This window comes from Vipera ursinii (assembly GCF_947247035.1).
Source record: "Vipera ursinii genome assembly, chromosome: 1".
Taxonomy (NCBI): Eukaryota; Metazoa; Chordata; class Lepidosauria; order Squamata; family Viperidae; genus Vipera; species Vipera ursinii.
The window spans coordinates 131127670-131152598 of NC_139512.1; the positions used below are offsets into that span (position 1 = coordinate 131127670).

A 24929-nucleotide genomic window follows, 5' to 3' on the forward strand; every position below is an offset into this window, starting at 1 on the left:
TTCTTCACCTGCAACACAGTCATATGTAAACAGAAATGAAATCCTGGGTGTGCTTCCTTCTGATCAGGAACATGTTTCAAGTTGCATGGAAACACACACGTGTAGAACTCTCCAGGTTTTGTGTTCTCCCATGCAAATGTTCATGCACAGCATGAAGATAGGGCATACAGTATTATTAAAATATTAACGTGGTACATGCAGGATTGTTCTTATTTACAATAGGCTTGCTTGAAATCAATCCAATGAACGCTGCACCTGTATTGTCAGCCTGTCTGCCACCTGGGACTGCGTTCATTATAGGCAGTAAGTCAGAATAATAGTTTCCTTCTTTTGGATCTGGCTCCACCCATAACAGTAACATGGCAGCTAGCAACGTTTACAGATGGTATGGATTGATTTCTGATACACACACAGCACACACACGTGAGCACACACACACTTTATTCAGCACACACACTTTCTTTATTCAGCAACAAAGCATCATCTTTGCTGAACAGTTGGTTAGGAGCTCAGACTAAAATCGTGCTATTTTCCACTCTTTTTCTGTCTTTTGGAAAAGGCAGCAAAGGTATGGAGGAGCATTTATCAAACCAAAATTAGTACAAATGAGTTATTTCCCAAGGATTTTTTTTTTTGCATATTCGCTATTACTCAAAAGTTCAACATAAATGGTTAACATATTCCTTGGACAAAATTCTGAAGATAAAATATTGGAGAGGTTCCCTATTTGATGATGATGATGATGATTTAAAAGTTATTTTATTTTGTATGCAAAGCCTGTGACAAGACATTTCTCCTATGATGGGATGAATCTGTCATAGCTTTTAGTGTTGCCTTTGACCTAACATGGCTTCTCTCTCACATTTACACACATGTACCTGTTTTAATCTGTATGTGGTTATCATTAGGTGGGTACTGCCAGATACATGGCTCCTGAGGTTTTGGAATCCAGAGTGAACCTTGAAGATCTGGAATCCTTTAAACAAATGGATGTCTATTCTATGGCTCTGGTTTTATGGGAGATAGCCTCTAGGTGTGATGCTATAGGAGGTAAGGAAACATTTCTCAATCATCTTTTCCTGGACCATAGGAGGGGGATGAATTGCCTCTCATTTTTAAATTATTATTGCAATATTGTTTCCATCTGGATATTCTAACAATTACTAGCCAGAGAGCATGGGAAAATGCATTCCTGAAATGGAAGACATTCCAGGTCCAGTAGAGAAGAAATCTGGTCATTAAATTGAAAAGTCACCTATATCCAAGAACCATCAAGTCAACATTAGAGTAATGACTGGGTGATCTGGCTCATTGCAATACAATTTCGTGCAATTCACGTGGAACTGCACTACTTACCCTCTATGAAATAATTGCTATCATTAAATTATATTAAAATTGTTCTCCACTTTAGCAGAGCTCAGAATCATCTTTGGTGACGTTAGACTCAACACTACAGTATAACTTTCCAAGACTTATTGATTCCACCACCTGCTTCTGATTCAACTAATTTGGTCTGTGTCTGATTTCATCCTGTTTTTACGTTCTGTTTCTATGAGCACCAGTTTTATGACTTACTTACTTACTTACTTACTTTATTTATTTATTTATTTATTTATTTATTTATTTATTTATTTATTTATTTATACATTTTTGTATACTGCTCCAATCTTAGTAGATCCCTAAGAAGTACACACACACACACACACACACACACACACAAATAGGAAAATATAACACAATAAGTGAAAGTATTTACTGGGTGCCTAAAATAACATTAAGAGCCAAAGACTGATTGAAATAAAATTATCTTTTTTCCCTCCCCATTCAGCCATTTCTGATTTTCCAGATGCTGAAACGATGTTTCAAAGTGTAGTCACCATCACTGAGAAAGCCTGACAACTAGCTCACAATCCCTGTCCCTTACATGGGGATGGGATTCTCTAAAGATGTTTGGCCAGAATGGGTAGAATCAATCACATTTGATAAGGCAATCCCTCATGTATCCATATTTCGTAGGGCTTCATAAGTAACGCTCAGCTATTTTAAGTGGACACAAAAGCATTCTAACAATCAGTATGGTGAACCCCAAGATGGGAGTAATAGGCTACAGCAGATTTCCCCAGTTGGCACGTTGGTTGTATTCTGGACCAGTTGGAGCTTCCAAGTCATCTTCAAAGCCTGCCTCATGTAGAACATGTTGTTATCCAGCATGGGTTATTGATACAAGGGTTTCCTGGTCCAGTAGCAGCTTCACTAGTGCTCCAACTCTATCTGGCACTAGGTAGCTGGTGATCACTTTTAAACCGCTCCTTGGCTTGGGCTGAGGTTATTCACAGGGCCATGTCTCCCTGGTTATTTCTGCCCATCATATCAAATCGGGCAGGATGGAACTGCCCTGGGTTCAATCAATGAAGGAATTCTGATGGAGTCCAGAAGACGAGTCTTTTCTGCTATGATGCCCACCCTCTGAAACATTCTTCCTCCAGAGATCTGGTTGACCCGAACCTTGCTGGCCTTTTCTAAAGCCCCAGATGTGTGAAGGAGCCTATTCCTAATGATTAGTGTGATTTGGTTGGTTGCTGTTTGTATTTTAATGCTTGTATATCTTTTTAAAAACTTTTTGATACTGCTTGCCACCCAGTGCCGTTTGTTGAGATGGGTGGTTATATAAATAAAATAAAATAATTAAATGTATTTGCTCCTTTGGACACACAGTTATCAGGGTCAATATTCTTAAGATAACTCAGATATTTACATACTAACTCCATCTTGGTATTTGTTTATGCACATCTGCTACATGATAGACTCCAGACTGTAGTTCAAGACTTGTAGTTCTGCTGATTTACAATCAAATGCCATTTTTTTAGCTTCTTTGCAGTTGTCTGAATCACAAGTAATTGTTCCAAGCAAGATCTGTGTTCTTTAGCAAGATTTATTGAGATAGAATGGATAGGATTAGACGAATTTCAGCAACTGAACTATTTCCAAATTAGAATCAAATTTCAGAATGCCAATATGAATTTGGATAGATATATTTTTAGTCTGTTTCTAAAGGTGTTCCTGTGATGAATATGCAGTTCATTTCCCTAATAAAGGAGCAGGCTGTTTATCAAAAATTCCTGAATCCTTATCAGTCTGTGAATCAACCATCAACAGGAGGCTACACTTCACCCAGCACGTATATGTTAAATAATATAGGAAAGAAGACCAAGTTCCTTGGCATTACACACTGCTGTGGTCAAGGACTCCACTACTTATCTCCCATGACTACTCCAAAAACTGTAGCAATGGAAACACTGCAAGATAATGCCTCCCATTTTCAATCCTTGCAGGTGGTCCAGAAGGATACCATGGCAGATGATAGTGAAAGTTGCTAAAAGGCTTACTGGGAAGGATGTGTTCCTACCACCCAAGTCCTGATGAAGGACATCTATTAAAGTGACTAATTTTGTATCTATGCCATGATTAGACCTGATCCCAACTAAAGAAGATCTAGACCAGGGGTAGGCAACCTTGGCTCTTTTATGACTCATGGACTTCAACTCCCAGAATTCCTGAGCCAGCCATGCTGAGGGGAAAGGGAGAGGTTTCTAAGCTGAGCCATGCTGGCTCAGGAATTCTGGGAGTTGAAGTCCACAAGTCATAAAAGAGCTAAGGTTGACTTCCCCTGATCTAGACGATTCATTTTTCTCTAGACTTTGTTATAAATTGTGTAGGATTTCCTGCCTGAGAGGGGGTTGGACTAGAAGACCACCAAGGTCCCTTCCAACTCTGTTATTCTGTTAATAGAGTGCCTACTGCTTTCTCAACAAACTTCCTCTAAAAAAAGGCATTTCACACAACAATGAAGTTGTCAAATATGGCACTATCAAGACACGAACACTTCAGGAGAGGGCACGCCACCACCTTTTTCTGAGAGGCAGGCACAAGACTCTTCCTCAGAGATGAAATCATCACCTCCTGAATCCAGCTGCACATATTCTAGCAGGGACATGGATCTAGCTATGCAAGTGGCAGAGCTCAGATATTTACTGGTTTATTTATCTGCAGCTGCTTGGTAGCATCTAAACATTGAGCCAATTAACACGCAGGAAATAAGCACATCGGCCTTTTTCTCCCTGTATTTGATTTACAGCAATGCCGTATTTTGAAACCTCTTCCATTTCTTCCATTATTGTAGAGGTGAAGAATTATGAACCACCCTTTGGATCGAAGGCTCGAGAGCGACCTTGCATGGAAGTTATGAGAGACATCGTGCTGTATGGCCGAGAACGACCAGAGATACCAACTAACTGGTTGGTGCATCAGGTGAGTCCTCAAGCCATTCCAGACCGATGTGATGTCTGTACTGCTGATTTTATTAAAACTATTAAAAGTGATATGATAGCTTTGGGAAGTGAACCAAAGAGAATCTTTTCTTTTGTTGAATGTCCACCTTCTTGTAACAAAGATCAGTGCAATTATATAACCATTAAAGTAATTAATTACTCTGAAATTGTATTACTCATAGTTAATTCTTGCAAAACACAATCTGGTTTAATTATCAAAGAGCTTTTTTTTTGCACCTTTTTCCTTTCCCTTCAAAACAGCGGCCAATCCAATGCCAGCAGAAACAAGCAGAACCCATTTCTATTAATTTTTTCCTTCACAAGTTAATTAACGTTGAAATGTCTCTTAAAATATAATCTGCTTGGAGTAATGTTCATTTTAATTACCTTAATCTTGGTCCACCAACTAGATGGAACCTTAATCAATCTATTAATATCCATAGCAATCTGATCTATAACATTAACCACATTTCTTTCCACGTTTTGAAATGTTTTTCCAATATGTGATCCTAATTATTTAATATATTCTGAATAGAATGCAAAACCCAACTTCTTAGAGTAATCTATTATACATCAAAGGAACTAAATTATTTTTTCCAATTAATTTATAACCTGAATATTTAGCAAATTGTTGAATCATATACATCAAGTTAGGCAATTAAATAATTATCCGATGTTGGCAAAAATGTCATCAGCATATAGAAATAATGCATACCCAGAATCCATCAATATATCCAACAAGAACGTGAGGTTGCCTAACACAAATTGCTGATGGTTTGAACATTAAATCAAAAACCAACGAGGAAAGTGAACAAGCCCACCTGTTGCCTTGCTGTTAACTCAGTTATTCCAGAAACTAACCAAGTTGTTATTACTCTTCTTCAGACTACAAATAACAAATTGCAATCCATTTAATAAAATGTGACAACCATATACATATATAATTTGCTTTACAAAATTAATCTGAGCCATATCAAAAATGTTTTACACATACAAAAGTATTATAGCAGAATCCAATCTATTTTAAGATCCAACATATACAGGGCTTTAAAGGGAGAGGTTTCCAAGCTGAGCCAGGCTGGCTCAGGAATTCTGGGAATTGAAGTCCTTGAGTCATAAAAGAGCCAAGGTTGCCTACCCCTGCACTAGAGGAAGACATTAATAAAATTTATTGGGATTCCTTGCATGTACCAGCAAAACATCTTTAATCAAATTTCGATTTTTCTTTTTCACGGAGGCATAAGCAGCAACAAACTCACTAATGTAAGCCTTATATACATCTATCTGTAGATTAGTATAATCCCACTGAATTCAAAGAGTGGTGGCTTTTGTTATGTATTATAAACAGAAACATCATTTTGTGTCAAAGAAGTATTAAAATATCACCAACCAGGAACTGATTGAACATTTTTGACATGAAATCTGAATGGACCCGAGATCTGAGGCGGGGGGGGGGGGATAAAAAATAAAAGTACAGGTAATCCTTGAGTTGCGACCATTTTTTGTGTGTGACTGTTCAAAGTTACAATGCACTGAAAAAAGTGACTTATGACAGTTTTTGACATTTACAACCACTACAGCATCCCCGTGATTAAAATTCAGACACCTGGCAATTGGTTGGCAGTTATGACAGTTGCAGTATCCCAGGGTCACGTGATCTCCTTTTGCCACCTTCTGACAAGCAAAGCAAAGTCAGTGGGAAAGCCAAATTCACTTAACGGCTATATTACTAACAACTGCATCGATTCACTTAACAACGGTGGCAAGAAAGGATATAAAATGGGGCAAAACTGATTTAACAACTGTCTCACGTAGAAACATAAATTTTGGGCTCAATTGTGGTGTGGTAAGTTGAGGACTACCTATATATTCCCTTTTGTGGGGTGACAGAAACCCCAAGTGTGCTTCAAGATAAATCCTTGTATATAATTTGCATCACTTTCCAATTTTCATTATAAATCCATTGTAGGAGTTTGTCTATGGAGCAGTCTCAGTCATCCAGGTCATGGTTGTCCCAAAGGTGCTTTTTCAAAAGGCAACTTGGACTTTCTTGGTTTTGCCTTGAATTCCTCCATTGTAGGAGGAATATTTTTAGATAAAATACATAAGATTATCTCCAGCGACCATTGCAAGTTCAGAAGATGCAGGTAACAATTTTGTGAAGCATTTAGGAAAGGTGTCTGTTGTTCTAAGATCTCTTTTATAATAATAATAATAAGTTGGAAGGGACTTTGGAGGTCATCTAGTCCAACCCCCTGCTCAGGCAGGAAACCTTATACCATTTCAGGCAAATGGCTGTCCAGTCTCTTCTTAAAAACTTCCAGTCTTGGAGCATTCGCCACCTCTGGAGGCAGGTTGTTCCACTGGTTAATTGTTCTAACTGTCAGGAAGTTTCTCCTTAGTTCTAGGTTGCTTCTCTCCTTGACTAATTTCCGTCCATTGCTTCTTGTCCTGCTTTCAGGTGCTTTGGAGAATAGCTTGGCTCCCTCTTCTTTGTGGCGGCCCCTGAGATATTGGAACACTGCTATCATGTCACCCCTCACTCTTCTCTTCGTTAAACTAGACATACCCAATTCCAGCAACCGTTCCCTATATATTTTAGCCTCCAGTCCCCCAATCATCTTTGTTGCTCTTCTCTGTACCCTTTCTAGAGTCTCAACATCTTTTTTACATCATGGTGACCAAAACTGGATGCAGTATTTCAAGTGTGGCCTTACCAAAGCGTTGTAAAGTGGTATTAGTACTTCACTTGATCTTGATTCTGTCCCTCTGTTAATGCAGCCTAGCACTGTGTTGCCTTTTTTGGCAGCTGCAGCACACTGCTGGCTCATATTGAAGTGATTGTCTACTAGGACTCCAAGATCCCTCTCAGAGTTACTACTATTGAGCAGGGTACCCCCTATACTATACCTGTACATTTGGTTTTTGTTGCCTAAATGTAGAACCTTACTTTTTTCGCCATTGAATTTCATTTTGTTAGATAGCACCCAGTGTTCAAGTCTGTCCAGATCCTCCTGTATTTTAAGCCTATCTTCTGGAGCATTGGCTATTCCTGCCAGCTTGGTGTCATCTGCAAATGTGATGAGTTCCCCATCTATCCCCTCATCCAAATCATTAATGAAGATATTGAAGAGCACTGGGCCCAGAACAGAGCCCTGGGGCACCCCACTACACACTTCTTTCCATGTAGATGCAGTTCCATTGAGGACCACACGCTGAGTACGGCCTGTCAGCCAGCTACGAATCCATCTGGTGGTGATGCTATCTAACCCACATTTTTCTATCTTATCAAGTAGTAGGTTGTGATCTACTTTATCAAATGCCTTACTGAAGTCCAAGTAAATTATATCTACAGCATTCCTCTGGTCCACTAATTTTGTCACTTGGTCAAAGAATGCAATAAGGTTTGTCTGGCATGATCTGTTTTTGACAAACCCATGTTGGCTTTTAGTGATGACTTTGTTTGCATCAAGTTGTTCGCTGATTCGTTGTTTGATTATCTTTTCCAGAGGTTTGTGCCTGAAGTCTCTTCTTTATACCAAAACTATCCATACATTTTGTTTTAAGTTCCTTGGCTGCTCTATCATAGTGTGCGTGCAGGCAGCGTTTGAGACACGTCCCTGCAGTTTTCTTGTCAAGGTTTTTCAGTAGTGGTTTTCTATTGCCTCCTTCCTAGGGCTGAGAAAGAATGGCTGGCCCAAGGTCGCCCAGTTGGCTTTGTCCCTAAGATGGGAGGGACTCGAATTCAGTCTCCATTTCTAACCTGGAAAAATCTCTACACTAAACTGGTTTGCTCTACCATTGCTAGCTAGTATTATTTTGAGGTTGTTTCGAGGTGTACTTAGGAGCGTTTTAGACATGTGGGAAATGTTTGAACTTAGCCAACACTGTTGCTAAGATATTCCAGAGACAACATGTGTTGTGTATTCCTGCAAGTGACTAATACCGATTATTTAACCCTTAAACATCTTACAACAGCAAGCCTTAATATAATATAAACAACCTAACAATAGTAATTGATATTTAAACATAATTAAATACTACTAGTATTTAAAAAATAATTATCAATACTCTTTTAAATTTAATTTCTGAGTCAGTACAATTTCTGTAATGCATACATGTATGTGCCAAGCTAAGAAAAGTAATGTACCGGCATCTAACTTTTAAAAATAAACATTATGTTTTATCCTTAAGCTCATTGATGATTATATGGACATGTACCAGTGGTCTTCTTGGCACTAATGCAGAAGTATTTTGTCACCGTCTTCTTCCAAGATTTTTTTTACTTCCCAGTCTAGTCTGTAGCCATAGAAATTTATGGTAACTTGCTAAGTAATAGTTCACCAGGTTTAACTGCACCTACAGTATCTCTTTGAAGAACAGCTGATTGGCTAGATGCTGCAATAGCTTTTCCAACCTTCCATAGCTGAATGTCCTCCATGCCATCTGTGGATGGAGCTGTAGGCCAAACTGTTGATGAGTGCCTTATTGGGATGGGATGGAATTTCAGCAACTGAATTCAAGTGAAAAACAAATTTTGCAAGAAGAATCTGGGACAAGATGGGAGAACTGAAACATTTAGAAGAGGAGATTCCATTTTTTGAATACTCATTTTCTCAAATTTTATAGCTATTTTTCTATTTGTAGAGGAAAAAAAGGGTTTAGATCTACTGCCCTCTGTGCTCAATGTTTTAAAACCCAGGTTGGCATTCAAAAAACCCATTTTCAATTACCGTAAGTTGATGGAATCCACTGTACACCTTTCAGCTTCAGCCATGGTAACAAATGCAATACTACTGAATGTCAGGTCATAGCCATTGGACAAAAATCCTGCCTCTACAAACAGTTGTTGAAATTTTTTCTCTCATTAATCTACACTCAGTACCTCAAAAAAGAAATAACTAAAATATGTGAATGTGATCTCCCGGTTTTTTTTTCTTTTTAGTAAATTTACAGACATTTCTAAATTTCTGTTTTCAATTTGTCATTATGGGGTACTGAGTGTAGATTAATGAGGGGGGAAAAATTGTACTTCAACAACTGTAGAATCACCTAACGCATAACAAAATTGGCAAAAGTGAAGGGGATCTAAATACTTTCTGAATGCATTCTGTATCTACCATGTTAAACTGGGTTATAGTCCGAGTGAGAAAAACACTCAAGTGTCAGTCCTGATAGCAGGATGTGGATAAATTGTGCTGGACATCACAGTGGGAAGGTGGAATATGCAGTTGACTTTGGCAGAAATTTAATGTAGTCTGAGCATGTGTTCACCCAAGCAAAATAAAGAATTGCAGTTTGAAAAGGAAGAAAATGTAAAACTCTCCTTGCTTGCAATAATTGATCAAGAGACCGTTCTGCTACCGTTCTCCGATTCTTATAGTAACTGCAGAAATAATAATCATCCCTACCATTTCATCATGTTGGCTAGATTTGTTTTGTAAAAATTCTGTCCTAAAATTAACTATTAGTAGAAAAACTCACATTTTAAAGCTAGACTGCAAAAATCTGTGGGGGTACAGCTAGTTATTTCGTTTTTAATTTTTCTGTTCTTTCAAAACTATCCTCTCTTCCCATCACTTTCTTTTTTCAGTAGGGACTAGTAAAGTCCCTTCAGGCAGCCGAAGATTTGAAAAACAAAGGAAACCCCCAGGTACCTATGAATTAATGCTTGGATGCCTTTAGAGATTAGCCTTTCTGCTTCAAAAAAGCTATTTGTCTGCTGAATTTTAATTTTTTGCTAATACAGAAGTGTCCCTTATTTCATCTCTGTCCAGTTTTGCTTCTACTTTTTTCTTCCCTTCTCAAGTACAGAGACTCTTTTCCTTTCATGCTTTCTATTACTATTAGGATGAGGAAGCAGAGTATCTGAAAGCCTACTAATGTGTTAAGAGGGAGAACAGTTGATATATCCACATAAAATAAGGCAGCTTATTTTATAGATGTATGCAATGGTTAGGGCAGCAGGTTATATAAACTTGGAGACTTTGAGTTCTAGTCCCACTTTAGGCTCAAAATCTTGGGAAGAAAACTGCAGGGACTAGTTCAGGCAGTCACTTGGAATCCACCTAGACTCGAAGGCACAAAATTATCAGTTATAATTTGCTTCATGTGTTTTTATGCTGTGCCTTGCTTCTTCACTGAAGTGTGGCTTTTGAATCTATCCACATGCATACACGTACAACACACATGCAAGTGTGCTTAGATAGATTGGTGAAGAATTTTGAAGACTGATTTCAGCTGGGGCTCCAGGTCGACGTTAGCTTTACAAAGTAGACCAGACTAAAAAATAGATGCTGAGTAAACCAGCACTAACTTTTATTGTAGCAATTACAATAACAAAATCTTGCAAATCCGAATGTGCTACCCCCCAGCCTTTATCTCTGAGTGATAAATTATTTTATTTTCAAATTACTTTCTTGACCTGGGCTCAAGTTCCAAGTATCTGACAGTTGCTTTGGTAGGAGCTATTTCTTGTATCCTTCGTGGTCATTTCTTCTGTTGTCTGCATTCAATAGCCACTTACATGTGCTTTCCACATAACCTTGACTCCTACAGCAACCCAGGAATGAAAGAGCCTGCACTGAAAAATATGAGTTGAGTTGGACCCGTGCAGATTATGGTCCCGGAGGTGTCCTCTCCAAACCTGTCAATGAAGCACCCTAGATTACTTATATGGGAAATTTTACATTGGGAGAAAGAAATCATCATTTCCAACCTAGAATAAATGAAGACTTTAGGACGCCTTAGCAGGAAGTTGGGGATAAGATGGAGACAATGACACGAGGATCTGTCATTGTCAAGGTGGGATGGTAGGCACTGAAAGGTTTGTTTGTAATGTTAGGTTGACTGGCTGATTTTGGAGTGGATGAGGGAATATTCTTTAATTCAAGCAACTGCCTCTTCAATATGGCACTTTCATCCAAATTGTAGCTTTAACTGTGGAACTAAGATTGCAGAATGGTTGAGTGTTATAGTTTTATCAAATTGAAATTTACACTAGGGAGGGACTGGAGAGGTTGACAAGGAAGATGTCTCTTTGCAACAATTAAGCATGGATGCTACTGCATTTGCACTGAACCCTCATCCCACCATATTTACGGTGCATCTGAGTAAATCTTATCCACCAAATTACCATTATGAAATTAGAATTTCTAAATATTGCAAATTTACTTGCATGAACATTTCCAGTAAAAGAGCTCTAGCAATCTTACTTTTATGCATTTAAAGTATGATCCACTTTAAAATGGAAGTTACATAATAGTTTTCTTCTTGTTCATTTCAGGGAATGCATTTTCTGTGTGACACCATCACAGAATGCTGGGATCATGACCCTGAAGCTAGACTTACAGCCCACTGTGTTGCAGAGCGATTCAACTTGATGGAACAAACAGATTGTGATGACATTCTCAACAACAACAGCATCGACAATGAAGCAAACAAAATGGGTTGCTCAAGAGACGAGAACCAAAATAATGACAGGAACATCCAATGACTGAGAAATAAAAGCAGGACAGAACTACCAATAGGGCATGTCTTCCAAGAAATAAATGCCCCATCATTTAGTCTCTCGGACAGATAAAAAATATGTAAGACCCATTTATATTAGATTATATTAAGGTTTCACCCAGCACAGAATATTTAATCATTTTTTTAAAATGTACCATGAAATGCAACATGAGTCCAAGACTGAGTCACTCTTCTGATTTCACATCAGCAGAATGGAAAGTGGTACAATATGGGCTACTGCACTGGTAAACCCGGCTGTGTGAATAAAGTCCACTCGTGCTAAAGCAGATACATTAACACACAAGGCATTTGTTTTTGCATTTAAAACATTTTTCTTCTTAAATATCAATTCTTTAAGATGGTCTAAATACTGACCCAGTCTATTATCTTTCTAAAGAATACTTTTTTAAAGAAGTTGACTGAGTAAAAGCTGAAGTTTCTTACTTTTTAAAAAACAAATTCTTATCACAGATTTTTTAATGATTTTAATACAGATTCAGATAATGCACAAAGCCAGATTACAGCCTGTCTCTGGTTTAAATATGACATGTAAAAACAGCCATCACATCTTATAAGCCGTGATTTATGACTTACATATATGGGACCCATACTATTATGGGTTAAGGAGTGGTTTAAAAAAATCATTCTTGGAATGTGTTAATCCAGGGGTGTCAAATTGGCAGCCTGTGGGCCGGATGCGTCACGTGCAGGCCACGCCCACCCTGGCTCTGCTAAGATATACGTTGCGATGTCACGTGACATGATCCGACTTTGACACCCGTGTGTTAACCCAGCGACTTTGCTGTGAACCATTCTGTTACATCATTTAAAGAAACTGTTAACTAATATGAATCCAAAATCTAAATCTGCTAGCTCAATCCTAAAGTAACTTATTGTGAATTTTACTTAGAAACCATCTTTTCTCCATCCCAGCCAGAATCCATATGCGAATCACTTGTCCTTTAATTCATTTCCCCCCCTCTATATCTAAGGAGCCTAAGCAGATAATCAGTTTCAAGCCTGTGGACCTCTAAACAGAAGTTAGAACTTTTCAGCACAAACATCCTTCTCATCCAAGTTCCTTAGTTCTCCTTGTGAATTAAGGGCATTTTTGGACCAGTCCTGACATAAAGCTTGAATTACAATTGGATCACGTCATAAAACTCTCTACGTGCACAAGTTCCAGTTATTTACATATATGTGACTGTTTGCAATGCGTATGGTAACTGAAATGAAGTTCTATTGAAACTGGTGAAGCTTATTTAGGATAAATTTGTTTAAAATCATAAACAGTCTGAGACATTTTTCCCTTCGATTGGCCCCTCTCGTTGAAAGTTCACCTATTCCAGGTACGTTGTTACTCAGCAGAACTGTAAAGATCCTGAAAGCTGAGCGCTTGCTTACAGTGTATCATTCAATTACCTAGAATCACCATAAACTGGCATGTGAGTTTTATGAAGAAGAAGAGAGATTCTATCAGCAATTAAAAGCCATTAGGCTTAGGCATTGGAAACTTGAGCATCCACCCTCTGCAGCGCCAAGTACAATCAGCGCCGATTACTTATTATTATTAAAGCAGAGAAAACAACATTTCCTTTTGATCATTTTATTTCCATCCCTCCCCATTAATCACACATGGTATCATACACAACTCACAGTAAGGTTTCAGTGCATTTCACAACAAAAAGAAAAAGAAATATAAGGGAATATCAACCTGTATGCAGCTCATTCCTCTGAGTTCTTTTTTAGCCTTTGTGGAACGTAAGCGTGGTTATTAAACCACATTTGGGTGGTTAAATATACTAATATGTCCCTGTGTATGGAAGAAAAATAAAAGCACTTGACGAACACAGATACACATACGTTTTCATGATGGAAGGGAGGGGCTGTTTTTTGTTGACTTATGGTATATTCACTGATTGGAAGACTACATCATAAGAAATAGAGTAAGGCACAACTCTTAGAAAAATTAAGGTAGCTCATAGTAATAAGAATGAAAGCCATAAATCAGTACTATTCTTAATTGCCAGCAATTCTTGGACTTCAATAAAATATTGGTAATATAAAAAACAAGGGGTACATTTACCTGACCATGGGTTCCTGATATCAGATTGCATTTGGTTTTGTATGCACCCCCATAGCAAAAAAGCAAGCCTTTTCAGGTACTATAGAAAAATTAAAGGTACAGTCCTTCTACTTGATGGGCACATACAAATGCTTGACTTTGAACAGAGAAATGAAATTACTCGCCCGGACAGCCCAGGACGTTAACTCTGTTTTGCAGATGCAAGGAGAGAGAGGCGGGCAGAGAGATAAAGGAAGTAACTTTAAAAAAAAAGTTGCATAATTCAAGTCTCAATCTTCTTTATAAGGAGACTAAATATTTTCATGGTATTTACAGTGCAAAACAATTACGAACACCTCACTAAGGAAATGAGGCTGGGGAAAAAATTGGAAATTGGTCTGAATTTTACCCTCTGCCCCATCTTCCTCTTCCACGTCATTTTTTTTGCAGACAGGAGGGGAAAAAACCCTTAAACAATTCTAATCTACACTACAATGTTTTAAATATGATGTAGCTTACATGAATCCCCCATTATTCCACAGCTATGCACGCACTGCCTCCAAGAAGCAGCTTTAAAAAGTAATATCAAGTTCTGATCCAGGCATCTCATAACACTGATTCCAAGGTCAGATCTATGAAAAGTTCTCCTCTTCATGATTTCCAGTAAAGGTAATCCAAAGCAGCAAAAAGGTGGCTTCTCTTTACAGGAGCACTAAAGTAGTTCAGAAATGGGTGCAAACTGAACCCCAGATTTTAAAAACACTGTTTGGGTTTTATTCGGGATGTATATCCATTGGAGCAAAATAGCCTAGCCAATTCTCAATGCCTCTGCATCTAAGTTGGTTGGTTTGTGTTTCAAAAAAAAAAAAAAATTTAGGCAGCTTTTGCAGTGTGCGCTTAAAAAGACAATGTCCAAATAAAATGTTGTGTGCCAAATAAGGTTGTTGGTTTTTAAATGAGGGAGTAGAAACAGCCGGAAATGTCCTTTCACCTACTTTTTGATTTTCTACAACTTTAAAGTGCCCTAGAAGTTTTATTCTTTTTCTGCTTATTTAATTTTGTGCAATTGTATAAAAATCCAAAAGGACTCAATAGTCAAGATACAGCATTTTGGAAATTGTACAGATTAGACAAAAAGAGAAGAACTACTATGAAGAAATGCATCTAATTAGTGTCCACTTCATGATTTTGTACTGCAGGCATCCTTTTCCAGAGAGGGTTATAATAAACCCAGCCATCTCCCTGCAAAGAGAGAACAGACTGAATACTTGAATGGTTTCCACGTTAGCCCAACAGCAAACACACGTTGCCCTAAACATCAAACAGTCTGTAGCTTTGTATATCATTAACTCATAAGATCCCAAACTATAATTTCATTATTCCCACTCACTGTACTGAAAGTCACAGCAGACCAAGCGTGGACATTGTAGGCCAGGTGTCGGCAACTTTATGACCTGTGGACTTCAACTGCTGGCTAAGGAATTCTGGGAGTTGAAGTCCACAAGTAGTAAAGTAGCCAAGATTGGAGACCACTGTTGTAGGCCATTGTGGAGGGAAGACTGCCCTCTGGTGGACATGAAAGTACACAGAAAAAAAGCAGTTAATGCGAGCCCAAGACACTGTGACCCATTCTCACATGGGAAAACTATGGGTTGCATTCTACATAAAAGAGATAATGGGTTATCTGTACCTTAAAAGCACAATCTATAGTCTGGTGTCAGTTTTGAGGCATTTTCCTAGTACATTACACTTGTTTAATGATTTGGACTTGTGTTATAAGTCAGCACAGCTGCCTTGTTAAGTCCCATTCTAGCCATGAGCTTATTTTAGCTACTGCCAATCTCCATTAGCAATCCAAGGAACAAACGTGAAAGAAAGCAGACAGATCAAGTATATCTCAGGCCCGGGATACTTGCAGGACCAACTGCTGCCAGGAACGAATTCCCATCGCCCAGTACGCTCACACAGAAAAGGCCTCCTCAGGGTACCGTCGGCTAGACAATGTCGGCTGGCGACCCCCAGGGGGAGGGCCTTCTCTGTGGGAGCGCCAGCCCTGTGGAACCAGCTCCCCCATGAGCTTCGGATGGCCCCGGATCTCCAGTCCTTTCGCCGCGGCCTCAAAACATTCCTTTTCCACCTGGCTGACCTGGACTGACAGGGATTTTAATTATGTTTTTAATTTTTTAACTCTAATTTTTAATTTATTTTAATTTTAATTTTAATTTATTGTACAGAGGCCTTTAATTTTAATTTTATCTTAACTTCTGTATTTATTGTATGTTATTGTTGTTAGCTGCCCTGAGTCCTTCGGGAGATAGGGCGGCATATAAGTCCCAATAATAAATAAATAAATAAATAAATAAATAAATAAATATCACAATCCGAGCTCAGACAAAAGTTTTACAATAAAAATAGAAGGCAAGAACATTTTGTTAATTTAATATCTGACGAAAGAATCAACGTCAGTAACTGTGATGTATTTTAAGTAGTTCATGCTTTACGCACATAGAAAGCAGACAAAATTTAGCAGCTTGGCTTTGAACTTCCTCACATTATATAGGCAATATATACTTATTTTATCTTTTCCCCTGAGATATATACGGTAATCTGTTTGAATGCTTACAGAACCAATGCTGAAGTAAACAAGCCAGACTGACCAAAACCTCCCCTCTGAATGCTTATCGCTTATTCTGCATTGCTTAGACCTCATCCCCAGATACTATGACCAGTTCTAGAACTACTATAGGAAAAATGCAGGGAAGAGCTACGAGAATGACCAGGTACATGAAGACTGGACCTTACCAGAGTCTAAGAAAAATGGGCATGATAAGCCTTGGTAAAAGGGGCAGATGAGGTGGTCACATTTCACCACCTGAAGAGCTCTTGCTTGGAGGAAAGCCAGGACCCCTCCTCTAATGTCTAGAGTGGGATAATAGTCTTAAATTACAACAAGGCAGATTTCAGCTCAGCAAGAGACAGAAAAGCAAACCAAGAAGCGTTTACTAAGCTTCCCTCTGAAGTATGTGTCCAACCGTCTCTCAGCACGAGCCTTAAAAAATCAGATCCCTGCACTGGACAGAGGATCGCTGCTGGAACTGCCCCTTTTCTACAAAAAAGCCGAGCCAAAGTGACCATTTCGAAACTTGTAAAACGAACGGAAAAAGTGTGAATCTGTATTGGGGCTAGGGAAGATACATTGGGGAGGGAGGAGGAATAGAAGCAGAACAAAAGAGAGCAGCGCTTGCAACCCTCTCGGTGCCATCATATCTCTTCTCAGCTTCCTTTGCACATGCAAACATGCCCAAAGCAGAGAGGGGAAAAAAAAAGCATAAGGGGACCTGAGGTATCTGGAGAAGCCCGCCAGGCACTGGCTGAGCGGTTTCCATCTTGCATCTATGGAAGGAGAACTTATCTTGCACTGTTCCTTCTGTTTAGATACAGACTGTGCAAGGCCAAGAAATAAAAAAACAGGCATGAGAAAAGGCCCTCCTGGGAAGATACCCTCCTATCTGCTGCAGGCCTTGAAACTCACACAGAGGAACCAGCAGTTGAGGCCTCAACGGTGCTTCAAAGCTAAGCAGGCAGCAATGGTCCTCTATTTGGGGTTTGAAGGTTCACCTTTCTACTCTTCTGTTTCAAGTCTCATCATTACTTACATCCTTAACGAAGTATTTTGTCTGCCACGGGGTGCCTGTCTCCATCCGGAGCCTCTCCTCGTTTCTCTGTTGCTCTTCAAGGGCCTTCTTATGCTCCGTGGCCTTTTCAATGTCCCCTTGCCTCAAGGACTCTGTCACGTGTTGCCACAGTCTCCTGAATTTGACAGGGAGGAAGGGAATTCAAGCTGAGGCGGCTGCCACCTTTAGTAAAGGCAAGACCAGGAGTATAACCACAATAGATGTAAAAAGGTAGCATGAGGGCAGAAAAGACTATTTATTGAATATTCCAGGAACCTGCCCTTGCTGTCCTTCAGGTGCTGGGCTCATGAATTTATTTGAACCAAAACAAAAAACACAACACCCCATGTCAGTTCTCAAATATTGCATGATGGGTAGGCTGAAAATAAGTGCTTCTTTCCAGCAGCTGCCCAGATCAACTCAACTGGGTCCTGCAAGGACACTCCCTAACTAAAGCAGTTTTTCTTATCCCTTGGTTAAAACCATCGTTTATGTTCTCTTCCCTTCCCACTATGACCCCTTTAAATTTTCCTCAGCCCTTTCCCATTCTCATTCCCGTAATTCACTTATAATCATCCCATGGGGGGGGGAGAGGGAGACTGGTATTATCAACTTCTTCACCCCAACACTTTGTTGTCTAAAAATAGAGCCTCTAAACCAGAATGAATACTTGTTTCATCCTTTGTTTTTTTTGCTAACAATTCCCCTGATCTTACAAATATCCCCCTCAGGCCTATTTCAGCTCAAACAATCATAATAAGGGAAAGGATTAGAATAACGTTGCTCAACCTTAGCAACTTTAAGGCATGACGGCTGAGGAATTCTAGGAGTTGAAGTCTATCACATGTCTTCAAGTTGCCAAGGTTGAGAAACACTGGATAAGAAGGCCGCCTTTTAAAATTCTATCCAACTAACGCCTGAAATCTCACAGTAGCGCTAAACAAGCAGCCCATCTGTAATTCCTTCCAGAGTTCTCCTGCAATGTCCAAGATACCACCCAAAATGAGGAATTTAGCATTGTATTTCAAGATCACCACAAAGCCCTACCCCACCACATTCAGACAGTAACTGGTATAACTGGGGAACCACATGTGATATCTGTATCTGGGGTTAGTTTTCCAATTAAGAGAATGGATGATTCCTCCCTGATTTATGTAAAGGGACAAGGAAAGAGACAAGGAAATGCCCAACTATTGGGTTATATTTCAATGTGCACTAGAATGAAACCATCATCCACTTAAAAGAGTTAAGGCATCCCTGCATTTCCTATACGATATGTCTCCCTTAAAAAAAAGATTGGAAAACTCAATATTTAACTACTGGGCACACTTGATAAAGATGAGTAAATTATTGCCATTATACTCAAGTCAGATACAACCGGAAACAGACTGTGGCGTTGACCGAACAAGTTGCCTTGATGAACAATCTAGGTAGGACAGGGATAGACAGCTTTTCCTTGGTGAGGGGCTGCATCCTGCTCCCCCAACCAATTAGACACTGGAAGGTGATATCACCAGAAAAATAGTAGCATCCCAGCAAGGGGCAGAACCAATTTTCCAACCCATTCGGAAGGTATGGTTCAGGTTTTTACGTTCATGAATGGAAACGAAATGCCTCTCGACAATATATTATTTCCAGTTTTATTCTTTGAAAACAGCTAGGGTCGATTCCTCCTCCCAGATCCAATAGCCTAAAATTAAATGTGTTCTGAGGAGGACCACACGCTGCTTGCGGGTCATACTTTGACTGCTGTACTAGACATACAAAACACATGTACAAAAGCTGGATTGTCAAATAATTATCTTCAGCTGAAAATGAGAGGAATCGTACCATCTGAGCTACATACTGCACGCGTGTGAAGGTTGTGTTCCACTAAGAGACAATTGTGAAAACGTAACAGTTTTTTTCACCTGGACTCGAATGGCGCTTGCTTCTCTATGGGCCGCACCCTTTTCCGTGTCACAGACAACTTTGACAAATCCACACATTTAGTTTCTCCGTTACTGTAAGTGAACTCAAGGATACTATTCCATTCGCCTTGTACTTTACAAACCACTGTGTTAGTAGTGTTCTGCTTCACCTCACCCGTGACCCTGAAAAAAGCAGCAGAAAAAAACATGTGATAAAAGATAACCATCAGATGAAAATAATATATTGCTCAGATATGGAAACAAGAAGTAATGCAGAACTTGGGACAGTTAAAAATGGACACCTGCCTGCAGTCTTATTTACATCCCTATTAAAAAACAACCTGCATTTTCAATGCTAATGAAAACTGTTCACTTTTTACATTCATTAATCTTCATGTGAAATGAATAACATTATTTTTTAGTATTAATAATCACCCAATACAGGATAATAAATATACTGTTAAAAGCATGTGGTATATCAAGTAATGTTAAAAGTACAATGAATAAAATAACAATATCTCTTTGCCCAATTTAATATACCACTAAAACAATATTTTTGCTTACACTATAGAGTTTAGCTGAGACTATCATTTCCTCTTTAGGAGAGATATTATACTCAATATACATTCTAATAGGCAGCAACATTTGGAATGGATAAAAAGCTGCAGGTTTTTCTGATACACTGATCAGGGAAATCTATCTTGCTTTCCCACCTACAGTATCAATCAATGAAATTCATTTTATATATTGTTCTACACAAGGTTTTAAACTGATACCATTCAAATAATACAATTAATTAGTAGAAACAATTACAAATAATACTACCACAGCCAGAAATAAATCACAACATTTATTTAAGCAAAGAAGCCATTCATGTTGCAGAATTTCAGCCATTAGCAATATATTCCCTATGAAATGTACAGTGAATATAAAATGCCTGAGAAAGTTCTGAAAAATACAACTCCTTGTTACAGCAGTATTTAAAGAACACTTTTCCCCCATCTCTGTTGGATATCTAAAGACAGACCAAATAGCTGAAAAAAATTAGCCAAAGCTTTATGGAAAATGTGAGCTACACATACAGATACTTCCAAATACTGCTGTGCAACAATGCTATTAATATTTTGCTTTCTCACAAAAGGTCTCATTTCAATAAACTTATTCTGTGTATGGACCATCTCAGTGTCCTCTAGAATGTTCTGTTTTTCTCCCAAAGTATTATCCTAGCACTGTAGAATGACTTAGGACCAAACTACATCCAGAACACCATACCCCAATCCCCTTCTGACAGATAGATTTCTGGAGAATCACAGTCACTGAAATAGTGATTTTATTTGCGCAGCTCAATAATAAACATTTTCTAGATTTTGAATGAACAGATCAAGTAGTTGGTTTCATTTCTTATTTAATCTAACTCTATGCTGCTTCCCATACAATGGCAACTACGGGTATTAACCTGAAAAAACTATAAAGTATTCAAAATTCACAAAGGAAGAAAGAAAACTACAAGTTTAAAAAGCACATCCATTATTCATACATAGAAGTGTCTTCAAAGGCTGCCTAAAAGATTTACAGATAGTTCACGCTTAGTGACCACAATTGGGACAGACCTCCCCTTTGGTCACTAAGTGAAACAGCACATGACTGTAATTTATGAATTTAATTCCTCCTTCTCTGTTAGCACTGCTTATCACAAATCTGTTGTGAAATACATAAAAGGCCACGCCATGGGATGCTAAGATGGTTGTAAATATAAGGACCGGTTGCAAAGCTAATTTTTTACTCCATCATAACTTCCAACAGTCACTAAATGAGGCAGTCAATAAGTTAGGACTAAGTACAGGGGTGTCAAATTGGCAGCCCATGGGCCGGATGGGTCATGTGCAGGCCACGCCCACCCCCGGCTCCGCAAAGGCAAAAAAACCCATCACGATACGTCACGTGACGAGATCCATTTTGACACCCGTGACTAAGTGCATTACTGGACCCTTCACAGTTTTCAGGGGCTGGGGGAAACGTTCCAAGGTGCAAGCATCGTTACCGAGATGACCCGCCTTTTACTGCAGGTGAACCTGACGAGTGCAACCATGGTCCAATCTGTCACAACAAGTCTTGGGAAACCTGGACTCAGGCTTGGTAGCCAATTGGCTGCCAGAAAGTCAGGTTCTGAAAACTGCAGAATGTAGCTTGGGATATCTGCAGTATTCTCAGATTAAGACTGGGAAGACCATTTCCATATGTTTCTAAAACCACTGACACCAGTTACGGGTAGTCCTCAACACCACAACTGAGCCCAAAATTTCTGTTGCTAAATCTAACGTTTGTTAAGTGAGTTTTGCCCCATTTTACAACCTTTTTTGCCGCAGTTGTTAAATGAATCACTGCAGCTGCTATGTTAATCAAAGTGTTGTAAAAGTTAATAAAGTGAATCCGGTTTACCCGTTGACCTTGCTTGTCAGAAGGTGGCAAAGCTTGGTCACGTGATCCTGGGACACGGCAATCCTCATAAATATGAGGCCAAACATCTGAAATTTGATCACCTGCAATGGTCGTGTGAAAACGGTCATAGGTATCCCTTTTTTCAATGCTGTTGTAACTTCGAACAGTTACTAAATGAACTGTTGTAAGTTGAGGAATACCTGTATTATTTTTTGGACGAAAGTGCACCAGATGATACATTAAGGTTCTTCAAACAAGGTTGAAGAAATCATTATTCCTCTTTTAAAAAAAAAAAAAAAGTGGGAAAAAGGTAAGAAAACACCTATCCAGTCATACTGTTTGGCACTTATAGTCTTACGAGTCAAGCTAAGTAAGGACATTTATTGGCTGTTTTTGCTTGGAAGATAATTCTGACAAAATTTGTAGAATTTTGCTAACGCCATTAAAGGTTACCTCGGAATCAAATTCAAAAGCATGATTTGACTTCTTTCGATGCATTTTCCAAGTCTTCAGCATAAACAGAAAGATGAGTTGAGACATAAGCACTTTAATTTTTAGTATCTCGTTTCAAGAGGGTTTCAGAAACACACACAATAAATTTACAATATTGCATAGCGCGACAATTAAAAAAAACAACAACAAAGTCCTGCCAGCGGAAATACTTGCCGGTGAAGTTTGCCACCGTAGAAAGGCTTGGTATGAAACGTAATACTCGCAGAATATCCAGTTTTTGCACAATTAACACTGACTTTCCCTCCCAGTTCTACCCAGGGGACTGTCAAAATTGATCGAGCATATGCACAAGGCAAGGAGAATGTGTATTCCTCTCCACGTTCCAGAAGACTTAAAGTACCTGTGAGGGAGGAAAGAATAACTATGAAATCCACATTAACTAAAAAACAACTCATGTCTTCCGTGCTTACCTCACACCGGATCTCTACGCATACCCTGCATTTTGGTATCATTTTCATTCTATATTAACCAGTCAGTTTTGCAATACAGTGTAACTTAAAATGATAGCAAACAAAAACAATCTTATTTTTTGTTAGCACTAAATGAACTCGACTTGGGGGAACATATTCATTGTAAAGAGAGAAAACAGGATCTGGGCAGTTTATCCAACAGGAATAAATTACCGTAATCAGTTCAGGTTGAATCGGGTTTTTCAAACTGAATTCCACAGAACTTTAGGGTTCTGTGAGGACTTGAATAGATTCCATGGGATTAAGAAAAAATATGAAAAAGTTTAATCCCCTGTGGGGAAGGGTTCCCCCCCCAATTTAATCACTAAAATGCAGAAGAAAAAGTGGAGCTTGTCACCCATCTTTCAGAAGACCTGCCCCCTCTGGACCAGGGCTTTGGGGAAATAAGTTTGAAGGCCCCAAAGTGAGGGCTGGTGCCATCAAGTAGAGTTGCACAGCAAACCCCACAATCCTCTTAGCCAGGGGTGGGCAATTAATTTTCCCAAGAGGCTGCATGGGAAACTAGGACTGTTGTGGAGGGCCAAACCAATAGGGCTGCCGTGGCCACCGCTGTGGGTCAGACAGGAACAGCTAAAGGATCGGATGTGGCCTATAGGCCACCACAGGCCAGATGTGGTCCATGGGCCGTAGAATGCCCAGGTCTGTTCTTAGCCATTATGGCAAATGGTTCTGCTGGGTTAGCATTATTAGCTCTGTAGTCCAGTACACCTGGGGAATATCTTGTTTTTTGTGCAGTGATTTCTGTATTCCCACTCCCCTAAACTCATGCTGTTGGTTCTGAGGTGATAATAAAGGCAGGATTAAAAAAAATCTAATTAAAAACCACATTGCCATATAGCTTCATATTAGAAACATGAGATGTGGAGCAAAACTGGCTTTTTTCACTGCTACTCCTGGGCTGGATATGCATCACCCATCAAAGCCAATTATTTATAGGTAATATTACAGATTCAACAAAAGGGTTTATGGACCTAAGAGGTGGCACAAATGGGAATGCACAAGCAGAAGAAAAACTGAAAAATAAACTGGATGAAACACAACACATCACCTGATTGGGAAACAAAATTCACATGTAGAAATTAGGAAACCTGTGGAGACTGAAACCACATTGATTATCTCTTCAATCTTGAAACCTAAAAGCCATCTTGCTTCTAAAAGAAAAACCTATATTCCAGCGGTATTACAAAGCTTGTTATAACTCTCAAAACATTTCTCCTTGCTTCTTTCTGATTTAGAGAAGCCTTTATTACAATTAATTAGCAGAGCAATTGTCTTTCTCTGCACTGACAAGGCACTTCATATTTCTTTTTTTTTTAATCTTTTTCCCCAGAAAAGAACAAAATGCATTGTTTGGCAGGATCTGGCATTGGTTTAACATAGCAAGCCTCCCATGAGATCATAGTGGAGAATATGGCAAAATACGGACTGGATGATATTGGCACATACCCATACAAAAAGATATCAAGGGCATCATGTCAAGATGGAATGATTACAAGTAGTTTTCATTTAACAGAATGAGACCTGCAACTCTGTTAAGTTCAATGATCACTAAGCAAAACTGGCCCTGTGCTTATAATCTTACTTCAGTTTTCCTTTGGTTTATGGACCTGTGAAGGTCAAAAATGCAAGGATTGATCGTAAAGTTACTGTTTAATTGCTGTCGTAGCTATGGAAGTCCACTAAAAGAGGAATTTTATACAGAATTCTATTCTAGGCCCTGATGTTGTATAAACAACTTGCAGGAGAAATTAGTAAATAGGAAAAAAATTCTCTGAGATAAAAATGAGGAGGGATAGCAAAGAAGGCAGTATTAAGATTCAGAAGGGCTTTGATAAACCAGAATAAAATCCAGGAAGGTGAATTTCAACACAGATAACACAGTCTTTCATATGGAAAGGAAAAATGAAAGGTGAGTTCAGGAAATGGTGGATCACAGGCAAGCAATAGTGTGATATAGCTGCAAAAGAAGCAAATTCAGTCCTAAACTGCATCAACAGAAGGATTTAATCAAGAGAGGACAT

At 38.9% G+C, this 24929-nt stretch overlaps 2 protein-coding genes across 4 annotated transcripts in view; one reads left to right on the forward strand and one right to left on the reverse strand.

Moving 5' to 3' along the window:
- Nucleotides 1–13208, forward strand: part of LOC310642831 (TGF-beta receptor type-2-like) — a gene marked incomplete at its 5' end in the record, with an annotated part of 72429 nt that extends 59221 nt beyond the window's left edge. The window contains 3 exons of the mRNA XM_083366770.1: nucleotides 909–1050; nucleotides 4181–4308; nucleotides 11614–13208. Of these exons, the coding sequence (XP_083222896.1) occupies nucleotides 909–1050; nucleotides 4181–4308; nucleotides 11614–11823 (480 nt within the window). The 3' untranslated portion in view covers nucleotides 11824–13208. The remainder of the gene's footprint in view (nucleotides 1–908; nucleotides 1051–4180; nucleotides 4309–11613) is intronic.
- Nucleotides 13209–13427: 219 nt separating this feature from the next.
- The window catches only part of OSBPL11 (oxysterol binding protein like 11), a 51501-nt gene continuing 39999 nt past the window's right edge, over nucleotides 13428–24929 (reverse strand). For 2 of the 3 annotated variants that reach the window (XM_083348216.1, XM_083348215.1), the window contains exons 10-13: nucleotides 22592–22778; nucleotides 19487–19669; nucleotides 17559–17712; nucleotides 13428–15144 (exon numbers count right to left, since the gene is read on the reverse strand). In XM_083348216.1, coding sequence (XP_083204342.1) covers nucleotides 15067–15144; nucleotides 17559–17712; nucleotides 19487–19669; nucleotides 22592–22778 — 602 coding nt within the window. In that variant the 3' untranslated portion in view covers nucleotides 13428–15066. Of the gene's footprint in view, nucleotides 15145–15818; nucleotides 16054–17558; nucleotides 17713–19486; nucleotides 19670–22591; nucleotides 22779–24929 lie in introns of all 3 variants that reach the window. The other variant, XM_083348214.1, reaches the window with a different exon arrangement.